Consider the following 17,446-nt stretch of genomic DNA (forward strand, 5'->3'; position numbering starts at 1 on the left):
CTACAATCCTTGGCTTCTTGGCCTTGGGATGGGGAGGAGACTGGTTTGCATTAGGCTGAAGTGCCTGAGCGCCCGAAATACAGGGCTGTTCTGCGCTGTCCTGCTTAGAAGCCATGTAGGGTGACTATGAAGAGCTGCTCTGCCTGCTGCCACGTTTGGCTAGGGAGGAGAGCGTGTAGACCGGGATGTTGCCTGGCCGGCTGTCCTCTGCGACAACTCTGCTCTGCTCGCTGCCGTGATTGGCTAGGGCGGAGAGCACTGGGCCAGATAGTGGTTGGGTGATTGTCCTCCAAATGGGCGACTCTTCTCTGCCCGCTGCCACAATTGGCAAGGGGAGAGTGAGCAAAAAAAGCTGGGTTGTAGCCATGAGGCTGTATACTATCAAGGCTTGCTCTGCCCACTACCGCAATTGGTATGGGGTGGGAGCTCTGAGTTCTGAATTGCAGCCGGCTAAGAAGTCCTCTATGGGGACTCTGTCACTGTCCGCCCAGTCCAAGGGGAGAGTGAAGAGGGTACAGAAAGGAAGAAGGAGGGAGACAATACCACTGGAAAAGGGGTAATAAAGAGACTACCCTAGTGAGAACAATGATTGAGCACAAAAGGGGAACATAATATTTTGTCTCCTTTTTTTTTATACCAGGAGGGGGCACTGTGACCCTGACTGTCTGGACAGTGGAGAAAGCTCTATGAGAATGATTGCAAACAAAAAGGGAAAAGATTTTTTTTTTACCAGGAGGGGCGCTAAATGAAGGAGCCCTATTACCCCCACTTGAGCTGCTTGGGTAAGCTGTGAAAACAGCAACATGAGAGGGGAGGATAGATGGATCTCTATTACCCCCACTGAGCTGCTCGGTTCTCTAAGAACAGCAACGCCCCCCCCCCCGCCAAACCAGCTGAGTGCCAGACTGCTGAAGCTCTAAAAGCAGTGCTACTCAAGATATGCCAGCCCCAGGAAACAGGAGAGCTGTCCGGGAAAAGCTAGAGCGGCCCCTCCACAAAGGGGGGGAACCGCCGGACAGCTGATCGCAGTGGCACTGAGCAGCTGATTGTGGCGCTGCCAGACCGGCCCTGGAGCCAAAATAGGGCTGGCGGGAACAACAGTGGCAGTGGCCGCGGGGGTGGGAGTGAATGGGGCAGTGAGCCCCAGGAAAAAAGGAGGCTGTTGGCGAGGTTAGCGGCAGAACCACAAAGAGAGAAGCCGACCTCGCTGCTGTGCAGTGGGCGCAGCACGCCTGCTGAAAATAAAAGCAGACGGGGAAAAAGGAAAAACTGGTGGTAGTGAACAAGAGGCTGAAAGGGTTCACTAGCACGTGGCCCTGTGGCAGCTCCTGAAAATAAATAAATAGGCACCCGTTTGCACCAAAAGGAAGGAAGAAACCTTCTTTAAAAACGTAAAGAGAAGATGGGAGGGGAAAAGGACAAATTTCCACACCCCACCTCCCAGTTACAGAAAGAAAGGGGAAAAAACGGGAAAGGAAAGAATGAAGAAAAGGTTGGTTTAGTAGAACTCACGCAGGGAGTAGGACTAAGACATCTGCCTTGGACCAGGAAAGGAAATGAAGCGATGCCTAACTACTTCCTCAAGCTGCAAGCTTCAGTGCATTTTTTGTCCTTGGACACCAGACGACAGACTACTACCCACGTGATGGACTGGCATCTAGGGAAAATCACATTAGCCACCATAATATGTTGAGTAAGCTGAACTACACCCTTCTGGAATCTATAATCACTTACAGAAGGATTTTTGGGGAGACCCGATTCTGGACCACACAGAGAAAGTACATTCATTAGCTTCTCCCTAGTCCTCCGCTGCAAAAAACCACAAAAAACAAAAACAAACATGTCACTCATCAGGGACACAAGGCTTCTGATTATACTAGCAACTTTGGTTAGCTAATATTCCAAAATATTTAAGTCATATTTGTTACTTTGCTTCAGAAAGTGTTTTCACACTTTGGAGGCAAATGGAATAAAATGTCACTTCTAGATAACTCACCTGGGACAACTGTGGCCTCTTCCAGCTGACAGGTACCAAGGCATTAGAATTTGATCCTGAGGAAGTTGAAGAAGTACTCCTTGTAACAGCAATGACTTTAGGCTTTCCATTTCTGCCAGCTGCACTGTGCTGATCACCATACTTGTTCCCAATAATTGGTGTCTAAAAAGGAAATGTAAATGTATAGATCAAATTCTTCAATTAAGTGTGTTAGTCTCGCAACTCTCACTTTCGTTCTGAACTGCAAGATAGGGCAAGGGGCAGTAGTGGGTTGCAGAACAGAATGAAAATTATATAAAAGTATTTTTGAGCAACTTTAATAGGTAGAAGAAAACAACTTAACATGGGATAAATTTATTCACTGACCACTGTAGTCATCAGTGTAAAGTTTAACACACAATGCAGAAGTCCAACTACTGGAAAAAAATCTAAACCCCTTGATCTGAATGAATAGTGTGCTCAAAAAGCTTTCTGTCCTGTATTGTTATCACCAAACATTGACTAAGATCTAAAGAACTGCATAATTGCTTCTGCATGCCCAACAGAGGCTTGTGCTTCTTCTATAGTAACTCCCCATGGCCCATTACAAATGGCTTTTAAAAGAAAAAAAATCCCACTGGACATATCCAGTGCTCCTAAACTGGATCTTTCAATCCTGGCCTTTGTTATTATCTTATCTTCAAACAATATTGTATGTTCAATAGGATAAACATAGACCCATCACTGTGTATAAGCAGAACAATTAATATTTAGTCTCACTTATTTCTGGCTAAATAAGCTATTCAGGAGTTGTCCCACAGAGCTGATTTGCACATAACACTACAGTAGGGCCCTGCTTATATGGCGGGTTAGGGACCAGGCCCCTGCCGTAAAGCGGAAATCGCTGTAAAGCGGAACCCATTGACTATAATGGGTTGCGTCATGCGAAAATGCCGCAAAAGGGACTTTAAAACAGGGAATTTCCCCTAATTGAAAGCCGCCACATCAGCGGAATGCTGGAAAACGGAACACCGTAAAGTGGGGCTCTACTGTAAGTCAAAATATGGCTTAGCACAAATGGGTGGGTTCCCAGAGAAGACACTGTGGCTGCAGTGCTCCTCCCACAGGCCTTCATCTGCTGTGTCGCTGTGAGCTAAGCTATGGTTTGGCATAGTATGTTGTCTGAACCTGACCTTGTGGCTTGTCTCCTCTAGATGAAACATGAGCTGTAAATCCAAGACCAAACCTTGGCAACTTCTCATTATTTGTCTGGAGCGAGACAAACCATGAGCTTTAAGACAACACTCTTAAGTCAAACCATGGCTTAGCTTAAGCAGCCCAGCAGCAGGACCAATTTAGAAGAAAAGCAGCTGCAATCTCCTTTCTGAGAGTCTGCACACATGTGAGAGTCTCACACGAAGGCATGGCTTGGCTTATGTATGAACCAGCTCACAATATTTTGTTGTTGTTCTTACAAAATACCTCAACACAAAACTCTAAGCATAGAAAATGTTATACTTCAATTAAGATATCCTTACCTCTGAAATGTCAAAATGAAAATCTAAGGTTTTCCCTGGCAGTTCTTTGGAAACATTATTAAAAATTTTTGTAAATGAGATTTCAGGAGAGCTTATATCACCACCATAAGACTTTGGAATATCATTAGGTACTACAAGACTTGCTGACCGAGACACCACCAGTTTCAAAATAGTAAGTGCTTCCTTCCAGTATGGACTCTAAAAAAGGTAGAAAACTACAGTTACTGCCCATAAAACAGAATGACAAAAAAATTGATTAACCTCAAAAAGTATTTTCACTTTAAATGTAAACATGATCTGCATTAGTTATTAAGTTTTAGAAAAATATATTAATATAAATTCTAGAACAATGAAGTTAAAATAGATTCTATTTATGAAATAGGTCAAAAGACCTTACCATTTATCAAAAACATGATGGAGAACCTTAACATATAAAAGTTTGCTACCTACTGCTGGAAATGTTGGTGAGTATCAATTGTGCTGCTGTGTTGGAATTCAAGACGCTTTCTTACAGTCATTTTGAAATCCTATTTGTAATTTAACAGTATGCTCACAACATGACAGATGGAATAAGTGAATTTTTGCTAGAATTGCTGCTTTAGTTGTCTTGGTGTTATTTAGAAATGAGTATACTAGTTCCACATGAGGTCAGACTCCAGCTTCTCAAGGAGCAATCAGGACAAAACACAACAGGAAGACTCTAGTCTAAGTGCATTTTCCTTAATTTCGTTGTGACAAGCTTCTAAGACAGTTAATACACCTAACTGAGAGGTCAGTAAAAGGAAAGAAAAAAGCAGAAATCATACAGTGAGAGAGAAAGAAAATAAAAGAAGAAAAAGAAACACAGCAGGACTTGCTTTTAAGTTGTTAGAAGATTTTTGAATTCTACGGTTACAAGGGCTTCAGATTCAGATAGGGAAAAAGTGATAATCAATCAGAACCTTTTATCACAGCATGCCTTATCACAACCAACATGAACATAAATAACAAAATATTCCCACTGCACACTATGCACATTCAGATGTCACTGTATGGGCTTAATAAAAGCTCTTATGAACAATCATTTTGCCCACAGATGGAGGCCTTTTGAACAAGCCACAATTACAATAGGAATTCTCTTAATTATCCATAGTTATCCAGCTCAGATGAAATGGGAAACAATGGTTATACAAGCCAGGATATTAAACCAACAACCTTCCTTGTTTAACTGCAGCTTGAGCAAAATGTGTGAGTAAAGGGCTTATATGTATGGACAAACGTTCATTCATATTTTAGCTCACTTAGCTCATATATGATCAACTGAACTGGGCCACTCTCTTTCAGGGCTGTAAAATTAGAGCACAGTACCTCAATATTCACCTTTCAAATCATTACGCACAGTATTCTTTAAACCACTGTCATAAATTAAATGCGTATTTTCCTTCTTACCAAGAACAGATGGAGCCCTCATTTTTCTTATTCCAGTTTAATCAACTTACACTTTAATATAACCAATATGAAGATTGCCAGCCTTTTATCTAGTTAATATAGCCAATGAAGCAAAAGGCCTCTTAATTTTCAATATGAAAGGTCAGAGGTGAAAGGAACAGATGGAAAGCTGTAAGAACCCTGGCTACATTGATCATTTAGTTTGCTTAATGTCTCCTGACAAGAGTACAATAACTTAAGTGCATATCTGTCAATGGAAAAAATGCACGGAGATGGAAACTAACATTTCCCCCACTAATTAGGATTAAGCCATTTTGTTGTACTGTTGTTCAAAGGTACAGTAAAATTGATAACTGTATGCTAATTCAAGCATACTATTAACTGCAAAGCCTCTTTTATGAACAAGAGAGCTTGAAAAAATGTTATGTAGCATTTCGATTATGCATATTCCTGTTCCAGAGCTGTATCGCAACAGCCAATTGTTTTCTTTTACACCTGGATATTTGTACAGATAAAGTTCAAATCTGTACTTAAGGCATTTTAAATATAAACCCGTAGTGGCCCAAATATTATCTGATAGTTTAGAATTCACATGGAATGTTACTACAAGAGAGGCTTTGCGGAACTAAATATAATGAATAAAATGCAGAACTAAATATAGTGAATAAAATACATACATTAGTGAAATAGATTTGAATCCCCCACTATTTACTAAAAAAGTCTGCTTAAGTTAAGCGGTGTGGGAAAGCTCAAAATATCAGTGAAAATATATAGTTATACACATTTTCAAATTAGGTACTTCAAAATACCCACCTGGACATATTTACCAATGACCTTTATGATTTCCAGATTGAACTGCTTCACTGGTGCTGCAGACAGGTCAATGTGACTCAAAAGGCTGTAAATAATTTGCAGTAAAGATTGCTGCATGCTGGATATTCCTTTCTCTAGCAGCTAAAAACAAATGTATAAAAAATTAATTAATCTGTTATATTCAAAATATGGAGAATGGTTTTGGGCCTGGAGTCAGATCTTTACCAAGCCCTACCCTTTGGGCAAACTCTGGCAGGTTGGTCGGACAACCACCTATAAATCACATGACATCACATGACTGACAGGTGGGCTGTCCCACCCATCTGTCAAAATGCCTTGCCATATACGAGTCACCCCACACTTTCCCTTGCCAGCCCCGATGTTAGTGGTAGAAAGGAGCCACATGTGCAGCTTCAAAGAGCAGTTCTGGGGAAGTAGGGAAGTGGCTTCCATTGAATGGAAACCATTTCCTTCTCCTTGAGTTAGGCATAGGTGATGGGTAGTTGAGAGCACACCTCACTTCAGCAAAGGGACCATCAGGAGCCCATTTTAAGCTCCTGATCGTTCCTTTGAAGCCCTGACTTTACCTGCCTCACACCTGATGTTATGAGTGGGTGTGGCTTCTCCAAAATGTCATGCATGGGCATAGCTTTCCCAAAATGGCCTCACAGGAGAAATGGGGAAGCCTGGGTGCCAAGTTTGGCCTCTAGGCCAAAAAGTTCCCTACCCCTAGTGCAGATGGCAAAATGGAAGGTGTAGAAGTTATTTCAGTGCATTGCCAAATCAACAACATGTACCATGTTAGAGATAGATAAATCCTTTATCCCAATGCTATTTAACATTTACATATGAAAGGACAAAATTCTCAGATTTATTTAAGCAGTAAATAATAAATCACATTTGAAAGAGACACTTAAAATGATGTAAAATGATAGACTATTTCATTACCTCTGCAAGATATGTTATAAGATTAAAAGTTGCTTCTGAGAAGGAGTCATGCAAATATCTACACACAACATTAATCCAGTTAGAACAGTCTCTGGAATAACTGTGTGTACTGTATAAACTCATCATATGAGCCAAATGAGCAAGAGTTGGGGACTTCTCCTCTGCACAAACCTATGAAACAGAAAAAGCCAAAATATTTGTTATCTGAATACCTGTTAAGTGTAGTTTTTGAATTTTAATAAAATGTCACTGACTTTATAATAAGTTCATGGTCAGTAAAACTGAGGACATTACTATAAAAACTAGAAGACTAACATTGTGTGGTAATATTGATGGAAGACCAAGTAATAAAGGCTACTTCTAGGTTTATATCTCATATAATGGATTGTACCAGAAATGGGACCCTTAGTCTTCTATGAGCATGTAAAGATGATCGCAGGTGGGATTTGAGCTCCACCTTGTGGTTGAAGGCACAATAACATACTGGTTGATTTTGAGAGTTCTACTTCCCCTTACGTAGAAAGGACAGTTCCTTTATGGCAAGCCAAAGACAAGAATATAGAAACAGCAAAAAGAACAAGCAAACAAAAACTGCACTCTCTCAGAAAACAGCTTGTAACAATGAGAAAAGTAGACCAACACAATCTTGGGAGAGGCCCTGAGATCATCTTTACATGACACAGAAGACCGTTTCACGCTAAGACCAAAGGTCCCTTCTCCTGTGCATGTAAGATGATCTCAGGTGAGACATACAAAAGCTGACCCATGTAGGGAAGGTAATCCAATCTGTAGAGGAATAGGGTGCTTACTGAACTGGCAGTACATGCTGCAATATCAATCTCCAAAAGGCAGTCTCCACAGAGATGTACGGGTTGATCTTATAATGTTTGATAAATGTATCTGGTGATGCCCATGTGGCGGCCCTGCAAACTTCCAGTAGGGATGCATTAAGTGAAAAAGCCACTGAGGTGACTGTGGACCTGGTGGAGTGCACCAGAATTTTCGATGGAGGCCTAAAATTCAGAGAACAATAAGCCAAGTCTATATATGCCTTAATCCATCTCAACACAGTGGAAGTAGACACCTCCTTTCCTAAAGAAGAGAGGTGGAACGACACAAACAGAGCATCTGTGTGATGGATGGGCTTGGTCCTAGTGATACACACTTTCAGGTCCTTTCTTACATATAGAGAATACCATGCCTTCTTAGTAGGGCAAGCCAAAGGGCAAAATGAAGGGAGAAGTTCCAGCTGACAGTGGAACCAAGATAGGATTTTAGATTGGAAAGATAGAACCATGCAGAACACCACTCTGTCCTTGTTAAAAGTACAAAAGCATTTGCCCACAGAAAGTGCATCAAGCTCAGATACTCTCTTGGCCGAGGTGATAGAGACCAGGAACAAAACTCTGAATGAGAAGGGTTAAAAACATTATAAAAACATATTAACAAGCAATTCTAACACAGACACAGACTGGGATAGGTCTCAACTTAAAAGGCTACTGATAACTGCAGATGAGAGACCCGCCTTTAGTAGTCTCTTCTTCTCAAGAGCCAACATGAAGATCTAGTCATGGTGGATCTGGGTGAAGATGACGACCCTGGGAGAGAAGGTCCCTTCTGGGAGGCAATCTCCACAGGCGATCCACTTGCAGATTGAGGATTTCCAAAAACCAGAGCCTCCAGGGACAGAGTGGAGCTACCAAGAGGACTGTTGTCCCTCATCTTCTGGAGCACAATGGATAGCTGCAGGATTGGTGGGAAGGCATACAGGAGTCCCCTGAGCCAAGGAGAGGTGAGAACATCCACTGCTTCCACCAGGCCTGTAGCCCGGAAAGGTGCAAATGGGGGCACCCCTGCCCAAGCTGTGCTTCACCCTCCCTAAGATTTTTTTGGAATTTTTTTTTAAAATTTGTGACATGACAGACAATGACAACCTCCATTTACAGAATGATCGCTTGTATTAAGAACAGGAGCAATTTAAGAATAGGACTCTCTGAACAATTTAGTGAATAAGGCAGGGCAAGTGCACAACAATAGCCTCACCTGGAAGAGCCCCCTAAAGTCTGCTCACTCAAGACTTTCCCTGACTGAGAGTGGGTTTTTCATTGTCACAATCACCCTGTAATTACTTAAGCGATCCTGAAAAAAACAGCCTCTATAGGCTGTAAAATGGCTCCTGAAGAGTTAAATATTAGAACTTTGTATTATGGGCTAGAGGTAGACGTCACCCCTTGGACTTCCCTTTGCTCTGCATTTCAGTTTCAGTTGTGCTGTCTAGCAATCCAGCAATAGAGAAGCATGTTTGTTTGCCTGCAGAAAGAAGTAAGAGTAGTTATTATAATTAGTAGAGCAGGATTGGGTGCTTATTGCTAAAGAGTGAAATAAAGAGATAACTTAAAGTGATGTGAAAAAATGGCTACCGTTTACTTTTTTAAAGCACTCACCATACTCAATTATAGTGGCTATTTTTTCCTTCTTTTTCTTAGTTACATGATGGCAAAGGATGAAACAGCCCTAGAGAAACAGAAATATTGCTGTGTACACTACAGTTAGCCAGCTGGCTAGCTAGACATCTAGGCTATAACTCAGGCCTAATTTCTGGTTTTTCCAATATGTGCAGCTCAGCATGAGGCCTTTTCAGGGTTTTTGGACAGAAAAATCAACCCAGCAACCAATAATAATAATAAAAGTTGCTTTTCACAGTTAGTTTTCAATTGCTTAGTTTGTCCTTTATATACAGTAGGGCCCCTCTTTTTGGTGGCCTGTTTTTTGGCATTCCGCTAATACGGCAGCTTTCAATTAGAGTAAGGCCCCACTCATACAGCGCTTGTTCCGCTTTTACAGCATTTTTTGGGCATTGGGCGCCATTTTATTGATGGAGTTCCACTTTTTGGCAGGGGTCTGAAACTGTATGAGAGGGGCCCTACTGTAGCAGCTAATTAAAATGTTTTCCCTTGAATTGTCCAACAGGAAGGGAAATCGAAAGGCCAGAACAAGAGTAGAAGGAGGGAGTCTCAAGGAGTTAACAAACCCACCCAATAGCATTTATTTTCTGTGCCCTTCGCTAAACTTGTGGAATCATAAAATAGTAGAGTTGGAAGGGACCCCTAAGTCCATTGAGTCTAGCCTCCTGCTCAATGTAGGAATCAAAGCATACTCAACAGGTAGCTGTCCAGCTGCTTCTTGAATGCCTTCAGTATTGGAAAGCCCACCATCTCCCTAGGTAATTGGTTCCATTGTCATGCACTCTAATAGTTATGTTTTTCCTGATGTTCAGCTAAAATCTGGCTTCCTGTAACTTGAGCCCATGATTCCATGTTCTGCCCACTGGAGTGATGGAGAAGAGATCCTAGCCATTCTCTGCTTGAAGAGTGCTATCATATCACCCTTCAGTCTTCTCAAGGCTAAACATGCCCAGTTCTTTCAGCCTCTCCTCATAGGGCTTTGTATCAAATCCCCTAATCATCCTTGTTGTCCTCCTCTGAACCTATTCCAGTTTGTCTGCATCCTTCTTAAAGTGGAGTGTTCAGAACTGGACGCAGTACTCAAGATGAGGCCTAACCAGCGCTGAATAGAGGGGAACTAGTACTTCTGCAATTTGGAAGCTATACATCTGCTATTGCAGCCTAAAATAGCATTTCCCTTTTTTGCAGCTACACCACACTGTTGGCTCATATTCAGCTGGTGATCAACAACAATTCTAAGATTATTCTCACATGTAGTATTGCTGAGCCAAGTATCACCCATCTTATAACTGCGCATTTGGCTTCTTTTTCCTATGTGTAGAACTTTGCATTTATCCCTGTTAAATTTCATTCTGTCGTTTTCAGCTCAGCTCAACTCTGTCCCTTCAACTTGTACTTCATGTTTCCCAGGAGGATCATACAGCCTCTTTTGGGAGAAGACTGAACCAAAATAGAAATTGAGCACTTTTGCCTTTTCTTTGTTGTTTGTTATCATTTGCCATCCTCATTGGGTAGCTGAACCACCAACCACCATTTCTTTTCTCTGTCATTATGAGCTGTAAAGAGAGACTGAACGAAAGGATCAAGGCAGTGGTAAATGCATCCTTGGAAGAGGGTGCATTGCCATCAGCCCTCAAGGAGGCAGTAATAAAGCCTATTCTGAAAAAGCCCTCCTTGGTTCCAAAAGAACTAAATAATTTTCGTCCAGTCTCCAATTTACCATTCTTGGGCAAGGTGATGAGCGAGTGGTGGCCAGTTACAGACACACTTGGATGAAGCAGATTATCTAGATCCATTCCAATCGGGCTTCAGGACTGGACATGGAACTGAAACAGCCTTGGTCGCTCTGGTGGATGATATGAGGAGGGCGTTGGATAGGGGAGAATATACCTTCCTCGTCCTCCTGGATCTCTCAGCGGCTTTTGATACCGTTGACAACGGTATCCTTTTAGATCGCCTAGAGGGATTAGGAATAGGGGGCACTGTTTTACGGTGGCTCCGTTCCTATCTCTCAGACAGGCACCAACGGGTAGCATTGGGGGATGAGGTTTCAGACCCTTGGCCTCTCAATTGTGGAGTACTACAGGGTTCTATCCTCTCCCCCATGCTATTCAACATCTACGTAAAGCCGCTGGGGGCTATCATCAGGAGGTTTGGGCTGCAGTGTCACCAATATGCAGATGATACTCAGGTCTACCTCTTGTTTAAATCTTCACCAGAGTTGGCTGTAGATACCGTGTCCAAGTGCCTGGAGGCCGTAAGTGGATGGATGGGACGGAATAGGCTGAAGTTGAACCCTGATAAGACCAAGGTGTTACTCGTGGGAGATAAGAGAAGGCTGGGAGATATAAACCTGGTGTTTAATGGGGTAAGATTGCCCCTGAAGGACCAGGTCCGCAGCCTCGGGGTCATTCTTGACTCACAGCTGTCTATGGAGGCTCAAGTATCACCAGTGAGCCGGGCAGCTTGGTATCAACTCCATCTGATATGGAGGCCGCAACCCTACCTTCCTGTCCATCTTCTCCCACGAGTTATACATGCCCTGGTCTCCTCTCGCTTAGACTACTGTAATGTGCTCTACGTGGGGCTGCCCTTGAAAACGGTCCGGAAACTACAGCTGGTACAGAATGCGGCGGCACGTTTGATAAAGAACAGCCGTCGACGTGATCATATAACTCCAATATTAATAGATCTTCACTGGTTACCAGTTGTTTACCGGGCCCAATTCAAAGTGCTGGTATTAACCTTTAAAGCCCTATACGATTTTGGCCCAGTTTATCTGAAGGAGCGCCTCCAGCATCACCAATTATGCCGCCTGACAAGATCAGCCACACAAGACCTTCTCTCGGTCCCACCAGTTAAAACAGCTAGGCTGGTGCGGACCAGAGAGAGGTCATTTTCAATTGTGGTCCCCACCCTCTGGAACGCCCGTCCTTTAGACCTCCGCCATGCCCCCTCCTTGATGGCTTTCCATTGATCTTTGAAGACCTGGCTGTTCAGGCAGGCCTATGGGGTTTCTGGGGTGGGTTAGTTTTTAATGCTGCTGATTACATGTAAGAGTGGGTAGCTTAATTATTGAATGTTGTTATGGTTTTATATTGTATTTTATCCTGTTACTGTATGTCGCCTAGAGTGGCCGTTAATTCGGCCAGATAGGCGACTCAAAAATAAAATTTTATTATTATTATTATTATTATTATTATTATTATTATTATTATTATTTTAATATGCAAGTACCCGAAGAAAGCTTTTTTGTTGCTTTTAGCATCCCTAGCTAACCTTAGGTCATTCTCAACTTTAGCCTTCCTGACACCATCCCTGCAATTCTGTGCTACCTGTCTGGACTCTTCCTTTATGGCCTGGCCTTCCTACCACTTCCTATATGTGTAATTTTTCATTTTGAGGTAATCTCTAAGCTTTTTGTGAAGCCACATTGGCTTCTTCTACTGTCTTCCACCTTTTTTCCTTGTTGGAATTGCTTGCGATTGTGACTCTAGAATTACCTTAACAAAAAAAAGAAAGAAATTCCCACCCATCTTGGACTCCTTTTTTCATTAAGGTTGTTTGCCATGAGACCTTACATTGTTCTAAATTTATTAAAATTGCCAGGGTACTCATATGACTACTCTCTGTTTTTGCTTCCTTTAAAATCAAAAACTCCAGTAGTATGGCCAAGTTTGTTTTTCAGGTTGAATCTAAAACTGAGATACCAAATGAAGCATCAAAGCCGAGCTCAGAAGCTCATGTTTTTACCAAAGTAGTTCAGTTTGTAAAGAACCAGAACACAGAGACAAATGAAAGGGGACTGTAGCTATTGGCAAAGTCAAGCTTTTAAGTCTGGTATTCCTGGGGATCTCTCAAAAAAGGGTGAGACAATTCAACAGGTTAAACTTCATTCATGTAAGTTAACACGCTCTGAATGGAGGAGGAGTGACAGGGAAGGTTACTGCCTTTCCCTTCCGCTGGCCTGGTCCTCTCCACCAGTCAGGGTAGGAAAATTGGCTATGCACCTCTCACCCCCAAATACCCCACCTAGAAATGTGGCTGCCCCACCTAACAAGGCTTCCATCAAAGGATCCACATACCTGGAGAAAAATCTCTTGATCTGAGCTTCCTATTGTGAGGCAAACAGATCCATGTGGGCCCTTCTGAAATGGTATATTATGGTCTGGAACACTTCTGGGTGAAGTTTCCATTCCCCTTGTTGAGCTTGTGCATGACTGAGTCAGTCTGCCTAAACACTGTGCTCCACTTTCAGGTGTTCCACCATAACTGCTTTGGCCTAGTTCAGAAGCTTGGAGGCCTCCAGCTGTAGGCACATTGACTATAGCCCCCATTGCTGATTCATGTGGGCCTTGGTAGTCATGTTGTCTGTTTTACTGCTTGAAAGCATTTGCTAGGTGAATTGCTTGAAGTTCCAAGAGATTTATGGGGAGAAGAGTCTCCTCTGGTGACCACACCCTTTGGGCCATGCTCCCTTTGCGTATGGCCCTCCAGCCTGATAGACTGGCATCCATAGTCACAAGTGTTCAGAGGGGATCTTGTAGAGGCACTCCTTTCTGCAGGTTGTCCTCCTGTGACCATCACAGTAAATGGTGGCCCGTGTGGGGGATGGCCCATGTGGGGGTATGTGACGTCTTGCAGCAGTGTTATGTTTAAAGGGCAGCAATGCCTAGTGCAGGGGGGCAGGTGTGGTGTACCGATGTTGTTATTTGGACAGTCAAAACCAAGTGGCCTAAGACTGCTGCCAGTGACATAAGATCAGCAGAAGTACATAGTAATAAGGAACACGCTGCCATCTGAACTTTTGAGAATTCGCTCTGGGGACAAGGAGATAAGCCCCTGGTTCATATCCAACAGTGCTCCTAGGTGCTGAATTTGGTGACAGGGTAAAAGGTGACCCTTGTCATGACTGCTTAGGAATCCATGGTCCTTGAGGCAAGCTAACGTAACATGGATGTCCTCACAAGTTTTGTCAGAGATGGAGACTGAATCAACAGGTTATCAAAATAGGGATAAATATGAAACCCATTGAGTGTGAGATGTGCCACCAGGGTGACCACAGTTTTCGTGAACACGCTGGGGGCTGACAACAGGCTAAAGGGCATTGCTTTGTACTGAAAATGCTGACCATCTACTGCGAAACTCAGGTATTGCCCCTGTGGACAGAAAATTAGGACATGCAGATAGGCTTCCTTGAGATCTACTGAAAACAAAAAGTCCCCTTTCCGCAAGGACTCCGTGATGGACTGGAGTGACTCCATCCTGAACTGACAATACTGGATGAACTGGTTCAGATGCTTCAAATCTAGAACTGCCAAGAACAAACCATCTTTTTTGGGCACCGTAAAGAAAATGGAGATTTATACCCCTGTGAACCTCTGCCTGACAGGAACTGGTTCTACAGTTGAGACTTTAAGTAGATGGTGAATAAATGGAAATTCTTACTGTGAATCCCCCCCCCCGGGATTCCTGGAGGGCATTCTACAGCTTGGGATGGCACCTCCCCCTGGTGCGATCTTCAGATCACCTCACCCAGGGGGAGGGGCCATCCCACTCTCCAGACCTATGGAAGAGCAAGGGCAACCTCTCAACCCCCAGAAGCATTCCATCGACACAGCTGGACTCTTGGCCTGACTGGCCTACCACCTCCGTGGAACAACATACAAACTTGTAGAAGTTAAGGTGCAAACTAACCGCCCCATAGAAAGGGAAAGAACCAGGTGGAAAAAGCAGGGAAGTTGCCAGTCACATCAAACAGAACTACAAACAAGCCATGAAATCCCCATAGGAGGCCCTAGCTACCTTCACTTCATGTATGGCGCTGGCAGAAGCCACTAAGATCCAGCATGACCCAGACTCTCAGCACCGGAATGACGAGGTGGGGGGATACCCTCCAGGAAGCCCTGGGGAAGAGAAATTCATGGTAAGAATTTCCATTTATTCCCCAATGGTTCCTGGGGGGCATTCTACAGCTATGGATATCATATAAAAGCATTAACAACCTCCTGGGCGGGGTTCCAGTTGAGGGAACGTTATGCATGAACAACCCCTTGCAAAACTCTCCTCCTGAAGGCAGCATCCACCGAAGCCCAGGAATCAATTTTGTAGTGTTTAGCAAAGGTGTACAAGAATGCCCATGTTGCAGCTCTATAGATTTCTGCAATGGGGAAACCTCCCTTAAAAGCTGCCGAGGTGGAAGCCCCATGTAGAGAATGGGCCGTGAGCCCTCCCAGTGGTGGTTTACCCAAAGCCTGGTAGGCCTGGATTATGGCCTCCTTGAGCCACTGTGAAATGGTCGAAGGGGAAACCTTCCAACCCACAGTCACCCTGCCAAAGGAGATGAAGAGTGCCTTTGACTTCCTTAAACTAGCGGTCCTATCCAGATAAAACTTGAGTGCCCTACGCACATCCAAAGTGTGCCAAGCCTGTTCCCTAGAGGAAGATGGATTGGGACAAAAGGAAAGACCACCTCCTGAGATCTATGAAACATGGAATTGATTTTTGGAATAAAAGATGGGTCTGGCCTAAGGACCACCTTGTCCTGATGGAGAATACAGAGCTGTAGGTCTAAAGACAAGGCTCCTATCTCTGACACCCTGTGTGCCGATGTAATAGCCACCAGGAAGACTGTCAAGAACTTTACATCACACATGGCCAGGGGTTTGAAGGGCAGGCCCATGAAAGCTGAGAGTACCTAGTTTAAGTTCCATGTGGGAAAACAATGAATGACTTGGGGATTCTGTAGCCCCACCCCCTTGAGGAACCGCTGACATAAAGCATGAGCCGACAGAGATTGTCACCCTTGCAGCCAAAAATGCTACTTATAGCTGATGCCCGGCGCTTAAAGGTATTTGTAGTAAGTCCTCTTTCCACTCTGGCCTGCAGGAACCCCAGCAGATCTGCCAAGAAGTTGGGTCCCACCAATTGGCCCAACACTACTCTACATAAACCTTCCAAGTGCAGCCATAAGTCTTATGGGTTGAAGTCTTTTGTGATGACAAGAGAGTACTGAGGACTGCCCTGGAAAGCCTCAACTCTGCTAACCGTTGCTGCTTAGCCTCCACACTGTTAGCTGGAAAATCTCTGGACATGGGTGGAAGATTGGTCTCTGACTCAACAGGTCTGACTGGAGAGGGATATGCCATGAGTTCTGAATTGTCAAGTGTAACAACTCCGGGAACCATGCCCTTGGCCAATATGGTGCCACCAAAATCACCTTGGCTTTCAGGTGTTTGATGCACCTGACCATCTGCAAAAGGAGTGGGATGGGGGGAATGCATAAAGAAGACCTGCTGGCCAATCCGTTAACAGGGCATTCAACCCCTGGGCTTCCAGGTGATGAAATCAGGAGAAAAACTTGCTGAGCCGTGCATTTTGGTGTGTCACTAAGAGGTCCACCTGTAGGACTCCGAAGATCTGGATGATTTGCTGGAAGACTTGGGGGTGAAGATGCCACTCCATATCTAAAAGAGATGGTCTGCTTAGCGAGTCCACGGTTACATTCTGGATGCCCACCACGTGTTCTGCCCTCAAGGACAGGAGATGAGCTTTCGCCCAATGCAGCAGCAATTGGGCCTCCTTTGCCAGAGCAGTCGATCTCATCCCTCCTTAACGACTGATAAATGCTTGGGTCAGTGTCATCAGTTCTCACCAGAATGTGAGTCCCCATGACCTGTGAGGTGAATTCTTGGAGTGACATAGCTCCAGCCAGTTGATATTTTGTAGCCTCTCCCTGTGCTTCCATACTCCCTGCATCACATGAAAGTCCAAATGTGCTCCCCATCCGTACAGGCTGGCATCCGTGGTTAGGATTTTCCTCACCAGTGTCTCTAAGCTTACGTCTGCCAGAAGCCTCTGAGAGGTCAACCACCACTGCAGTTCCATGCACAGATCTGGACTGATCGGAATCCTCAACTTGCGTGGCTCTGCAATCTGGACCTGGAATGGCAGTAGCACTTGAAGGAGAGGATGAGAGTGAAAGTGAGCCCAGTTCTCCATATCTTGGGAGGAAACCAGCACTCCCTGTAATTTGGTCAGATCCATAAGATCCACTGATTCTGATGAAATCACCTTTGCCATGAGATCCCGGACTGCTCACCCTTTCCTGAGTAAGCTTCATGCTGAAGTGGACCAAGTTTATCTGGACTCCGAGATGCATCATATTCTGTGTGGGCTCCAGGACACTCTTCTCGTAGTTCACCACAAAGCTATGACTGGTGAGGCAATCCAAGGTGGCCTGTACATCTGTGGCACACTGGTCCCTCGAGAGTGCCCTG

General features: G+C 44.1%; 1 protein-coding gene across 8 annotated transcripts in view; it reads right to left on the bottom strand.

The window, feature by feature from the left end:
- The window catches only part of FRYL (FRY like transcription coactivator), a 332,614-nt gene that overhangs the window by 39,883 nt on the left and 275,285 nt on the right, over positions 1-17,446 (bottom strand). For all 8 annotated transcript variants that reach the window (XM_061583298.1, XM_061583296.1, XM_061583297.1 and 5 more), the window contains 5 exons: positions 6,703-6,873; positions 5,755-5,895; positions 3,514-3,711; positions 1,997-2,158; positions 1,735-1,809 (listed from right to left, as the gene is read on the bottom strand). In XM_061583298.1, the coding sequence (XP_061439282.1) occupies positions 1,735-1,809; positions 1,997-2,158; positions 3,514-3,711; positions 5,755-5,895; positions 6,703-6,873 (747 nt within the window). The remainder of the gene's footprint in view (positions 1-1,734; positions 1,810-1,996; positions 2,159-3,513; positions 3,712-5,754; positions 5,896-6,702; positions 6,874-17,446) is intronic.

The sequence above is a fragment of the Rhineura floridana genome, chromosome 9, assembly GCF_030035675.1.
Source record: "Rhineura floridana isolate rRhiFlo1 chromosome 9, rRhiFlo1.hap2, whole genome shotgun sequence".
NCBI lineage: Eukaryota > Metazoa > Chordata > Lepidosauria > Squamata > Rhineuridae > Rhineura > Rhineura floridana.